Source organism: Pecten maximus, chromosome 15, assembly GCF_902652985.1.
Source record: "Pecten maximus chromosome 15, xPecMax1.1, whole genome shotgun sequence".
NCBI lineage: Eukaryota > Metazoa > Mollusca > Bivalvia > Pectinida > Pectinidae > Pecten > Pecten maximus.
In genome coordinates this window covers 14,386,228-14,392,227 of record NC_047029.1, presented here as the reverse complement: position 1 = coordinate 14,392,227, position 6,000 = coordinate 14,386,228, and the positions used below count along the sequence as shown (strand labels likewise).

The 6,000-nt window shown below is 41.1% G+C and overlaps 1 protein-coding gene across 2 annotated transcripts in view; it reads right to left on the bottom strand.

Moving 5' to 3' along the window:
- Positions 1 to 400: 400 nt before the first annotated feature.
- Positions 401 to 6,000, bottom strand: part of LOC117343218 (nucleoprotein TPR-like) — a 158,981-nt gene continuing 153,381 nt past the window's right edge. For both annotated transcript variants that reach the window (XM_033905557.1, XM_033905558.1), the window contains 2 exons: positions 1,475 to 1,672; positions 401 to 581 (listed from right to left, as the gene is read on the bottom strand). In XM_033905557.1, the coding sequence (XP_033761448.1) occupies positions 504 to 581; positions 1,475 to 1,672 (276 nt within the window). In that variant the 3' untranslated portion in view covers positions 401 to 503. The remainder of the gene's footprint in view (positions 582 to 1,474; positions 1,673 to 6,000) is intronic.

Genomic DNA, 6,000 nt, shown 5'->3' with positions numbered 1-6,000 from the left:
CTGTGTACTTCTGATGTTTGCCCCTGTAACTCACCTGTCTGTCACGAGACTCCACAAACTCTGGGTACTTCTGATGTTTGCCCCTGTAACTCACCTGTCTGTCACGAGACTCCACAAACTCTGGGTACTTCTGATGTTTGCCCCTGTAACTCACCTGTCTGTCACAAGACTCCACTAACTCTGTGTACTTCTGATGTTTGCCCCTGTAACTCACCTGTCTGTCACGAGACTCCACTAACTCTGGGTACTTCTGATGTTTGCCCCTGTAACTCACCTGTCTATCACGAGACTCCACTAACTCTGGGTACTTCTGATGTTTGCCCCTGTAACTCACCTGTCTGTCACAAGACTCCACTAACTCTGTGTACTTCTTATGTTTGCCCCTGTAACTCACCTGTCTGTCACGAGACTCCACAAACTCTGTCTGTCTCTCTAGCTGTCTCTGAAGTGTAGCTGCTTGACTGTCCTCGTCTAGACTTCCACGATGTCTCATCAAATCCAGCTTATTTTCCAATGCTGAGATCTGCTTTCAGTTGCTGCTCTACACGACGCTGTAAGGCCTCTTTCTCATGGAGTAGTTCCTGATTTCAAAATGGACAACTGCATGTTATACAAGTTTTTAATTTGCATAAAAGTAAAGTGAAGTGAAATGCAAAATACAATTTTCCTTGCTTAAATATGGGTTCTGCTTTTTGCTTTCTGTGTTAGGGATGTTCCTCCAATAAAGTATTGTCATTCATCATTTTGATTTGAGGATAATAATTTAAATTGAGAAATTCGGTTTATGAATAATAAGTACCAATTGTAATGGGGACTGTTACAGATGTCCTCCAAACTCGCCCATATATTTCGACCATTCAGAGGTCTCTGTTTCATTACCATAGCAAACAACCTTTTCGGAAATGTTATCATGTTGTTCGGCATTACTCATAACCCCTTGTTGTAGAGACAGCTGTGATGGTAGGGGGCGGTGGTTTGGTGAGCTGACTTACCTCCCCTTGTTCTAGAGACAGCTTGATGGTAGGGGGCAGTGGTTTGGTGAGCTGACTTACCTCCTCCTGTGGTAGAGATAGCTGTGATGGTAGGGGCGGTGGTTTGGTGAGCTGACTTACCTCCCCTTGTTGTAGAGACAGCTGTGATGGTAGGGGGCAGTGGTTTGGTGAGCTGACTTACCTCCCCTTGTTGTAGAGACAGCTGTGATGGTAGGGGGCGGTGGTTTGTTGAGCTCACTTACCTCCCCTTGTTGTAGAGACAGCTGTGATGGTAGGGGGCGGTGGTTTGGTGAGCTGACTTACCTCCCCTTGTTGTAGAGACAGCTGTGATGGTAGGGGGCAGTGGTTTGGTGAGCTGACTTACCTCCTCCTGTTGTAGAGACAGCTGTGATGGTAGGGGCGGTGGTTTGGTGAGCTGACTTACCTCCCCTTGTTGTAGAGACAGCTGTGATGGTAGGGGGTGGTTTGGTGAGCTGACTTACCTCCTCCTGTTGTAGAGATAGCTGTGATGGTAACAGGCGGCGGTGTCCTGTGATGATTTTGTGTCCTCCATTTGATGTGCTAGTCTCAGCCATCTCTTCCTCATCAGACTCTACATTGGGGGGCAGTTTGATTATTTCTGACAGTTCAGTGTTTACTGTATGCTGTTTAGACAGTTCCTCCTCCATTTCTCTCAGTTTCTAAAAGTATAAAAATTAATTTTCTAAAATCAAGTCTAGTTCAGTCTCAGATCCCACACCGTAAACCCAAAGAATGCTTGTGTAGAATCTATGACCTTGCTTCTTTAGACATCTAACCAAAATGTTTGCAAAAAGAATTGTGTAAATGGATCACGGGCAAAATGCAACGTAGATCAGGTAAAGTTGTCAAAATCCTGGTTTCCGAATTCCCAGCTATTCTCCCTCTTACTTCTATGTTATTCTATAATTATACTGTGAATTTCATATAGCGAAATATTGTATATAACGAACCAATTTAGAGGAAATTCCATGTCATTTTAACATTGTAGTGCGAACCTATCTTCCGAAGTCAATAGTCATGCCCTGGTGATCCCGACCATGTCACCGAGAGGCGCCCGAGGGCACATTTCAGGGTATATATCTGTACGGCTATTGAATCGGTGAGTTATGTTTTCCATGACTTCTGAATAAAGTGAGTTGTTTTGTCAATGTTTATGTCAAGTTGTTAATCCATTCTTAGATGTCTAATTAGTGTGTACAGTGTGTAAAGTTGGCTTTATCATCAAGCGACTGAGAGTTAGTGAAAACGAGGCTTCCGGGGTAAAAGTCAACGCGACCGATTTCATCAGTAATACTACGGAGATGACTGATGCAGATGTTGTAAAAGACGTTATGAACGTTTCGGACAGTGAAGACGAGGAGAAAATAGAGACAGAGGAGGAACATTCTGTATTCAGTGGTGCTACGGCGAGTGATTGTTTACACGAGATAAGCCATTTTCTTGAGTCTCAAAATGATACGTCAGCTGCTTTTAGTACTTTGTACATACTTGCCTCACATGAAAAGTTTTGGCAGAAAGTTATAACTGAATTAAAATAATTGCATCGCTTTAAATTTGTACTTGTTTGTATTTTTATTTTAATATTTTCATACAGCAAAGTTTTAGGAAAACAAGAGGCCCAAAGGGCCTTAACGGTCACCTGAGATTTGAAATATTTCAGTTAATTCAATTGACCCTTTTTGGTCCCACCCATCAGTCCTTGGGGTCAGTCAGAGCCAATATGTGCTTATCATTAAGCTGTCATCCCATGCTGATAATTTTAAGAAAGTTAGAATGAATTCCAATAGACATAAAACAAATGATTGTCAAAAATATGAATTCCCTATATAACTATAGCAAAGTTTACCCTCTCCCTAGGGGCAAACGTGAGACCCCAGGGTCATGAAATTCACAATTTAAGTAAAACACCATGAAACCCTTCCTTCTATGAAAAGTATTTGATTCTATTTTATATAGGTATTGATAAGAAGATTTTTGAAATTTCAGTCGATTTGACCCTTTTTAGCCCCGCCCATCAGCCCCTGGGGGTCAGTCAGGGCCAACATATGCATACCATCAAACTGTTATCCAATGCTGATAATGTTGACCAGGTTAGAATGAGTTCCAATACAAATCCAACAAATAATGGTCAAAAATGTGATTTCCCTATATAAACTATACTAAAGTTTACGCCCTCCCCAGGAGCAAACGTGAGACCCAAGGGTCATGAAATTCACACTTTTGGTAAAGTATCACAAGACCCTTCCACCTATGGAGAGTTTTTGATTCTACCAAATATGACAGTAGAGAAGAAGATTTTTGAAATTTCAGTCAATTTGACCCTTTTTAGCCCCGCCCATCAGCCCCTGGGGGTCAGTCAGGGCCAACATGTGCATTCCATCAAACTGTTATCCCATGCTGATAACGTTGACCAGGTTAGAATGAGTTCCAATACAAATCCAAACAAGAGGCCCATGGGCCTTAACGGTCACCTGAGATTTGAAATATTTCAGTTAATTTAATTGATCCTTTTTGGCCCCGCACATCAGCAGTCAGGGCCAACATAAGCATATTATCAAACTTTCATTCAATGCTGAAAATGTTAACCAAGTTAGAATGAATTCCAATAGAAATCAAACAAATCAGTCAAAAATGTGATTTCCCTATATAAACTATAGTAAAATTTACCCCCTCCCCAGGGGCAAACTTGTGACCCCAGGGTCATGAAATTCATAAATTTAGTAAAGCACCATAAGACTCTTCCACCTATGAAGAGTATTTGATTCTACCTTATTTGGGTCTTGAAAAGAAGATTTTTGAAATTTCAGTCAATTTGACCCTTTTTAGCCCCGCCCATCGGCCCCTCTGGGTCAGTCAGGGCCAACACGTCCATACCATCAAACTACCATCCCAAGCTGATAATGTTAACCAAATTAGAATGAATTCCAATAGAAATCAAATAAATCAGTCAAAAATGTGATTTCCCAATACAAATTATAGTAAAATTTACCCCCTCCCCAGGGGTAAATGTGTGGCCCCAGGGTCATGAAATTCATAATTTTAGTAAAGCACCTTAAGACCCTTCCATCTATAAACAGTATTTGATTCTACCTTATCTCGGTCTGAAAAGAAGATTTCTGAAATTTAAGTCAATTTGACCCTTTTAGCCCCGCCCATCAGCCCCTTGGGGTCAGAAAGGGCCAACATGTGCATACCTTCAATCTGCCATCCCAAGCTGATAATATTAACCAAATTAGAATGAATTCCAATAGAAATCGAACAAATTATAGTCAAAAATGTGATTTCGCTATATAAACTATAGTAAAGTTTACCCCCTCCCCAGGGGCAAACTTGAGACCCCAGGGTCATGAAATTCACAATTTTAGTCAAGCACCTTAAGACCCTTCCAACTATAAAGAGTATTTGATTCCACCTTATTTCGGTCTTGAGAAGAAGATTTTTGAAATTTCAGCCAATTTGACCCTTTTTAGCCCCGCCCATCAGCCCCTGGGGGTCAGTCAGGGCCAACATGTTTATGCCATCAAACCGTCATCCCATGCTGACAATGTATACCAAATTAGAATGAATTCCAACAGAAATAAATCAAATTAAAGTCAAAAATGTTATTTCCCTATATAAACTATTGTAAAGTTTACCCCCTCCCCAGGGGCAAACGTGAGACCCCTGGGTCATGAAATTTACAATTTTGGTAAAGCACCTTAAGACCCTTCCATCTATGAAGAGTGTTTGATTCCAACATATCTGAGAGTAGAGAAGAAGATTTTTGAAATTTTAGTCAATTTGACCCTTTTTAGCCCCGCCCCACAGGCCCCTGGGGGGTGGGGACCATATAATTTACAATTTTGGTTGACCTTTAGCCATAAAAGCATCCTGCCAAATTTCATTGAATTTAGTTTAGGGGTTTTGTAGAAGAAGTCGAAAATGTAAATTGTTTACGGACGGACGACGGACGACGGACGACGCACGACGCACGACGACGGACAAAAGGGGATAAGAATAGGTCACTTGAGACTTTGTCTCAGGTGACCTAAAAATAATAGTCAAAAATGTGATTTTCCTATATCAACTATTGTACAGTTTACCCCCTCCCCAGGGGCAAAAATGAGACCCAAGGGTCATGAAATCCACAATTTTGGTAAAGTACCATAAGACCCTTCCATCTATGGAGAGTTTTTGATTCTACCAAATATGAGAATAGAGAAGAAGATTTTTGAAATTTCAGTCAATTTGACCCTTTTTAGCCCCGCCCATCAGCCCCTGGGGGTCAGTCAGGGCCAATTTATGCAAACCATCAAACTGTTCTCCCATGCTGATAATATTGACCAGGTTAGAATGAGTTCCAATACAAATCCAACAAATAATAGTCAAAAATGTGATTTCCCTATATAAATTATTGTACATTTACCCCCTCCCCAGGGGCAAAAATGAGACCCCAGGGTCATGAAATCCACAATTTTGGTAAAGTACCATAAGACCCTTCCATCTATGGAGAGTTTTTGATTCTACCAAATATGAGAGTAGAGAAGAAGATTTTTGAAATTTCAGTCGATTTGACCCTTTTTAGCCCCGCCCATCAGCCCCTGGGGGTCGGTCAGGGCCAACATATTCATACCATCAAACTGTTATCCAATGCTGATAATGTTATCCAGGTTAGAATGAATTCCAATACAAATCCAACAAATAATAGTCAAAAATGTGATTTCCCAATATAAACTATACTAAAGTTTACCCCCTCCCCAGGGGCAAATGTGAAACCCCAGGGTCATGAAATTCACAATTTTGGTAAAGCACCACAAGACTTTTCCATCTATGAAGAGTGTTTGACTCCACCATATCTGAGAGTAGAGAAGAAGATTTTTTGAAGTTTTAGTCAATTTGACCCATTTTGGCCCCACCCCTCAGGCCCCTGGGGGGTGGGGACCATATAATTCACAATTTTGGTTGACCTTCAGCCATAGTAACTTTCTGCCAAATTTCATTGAATTTG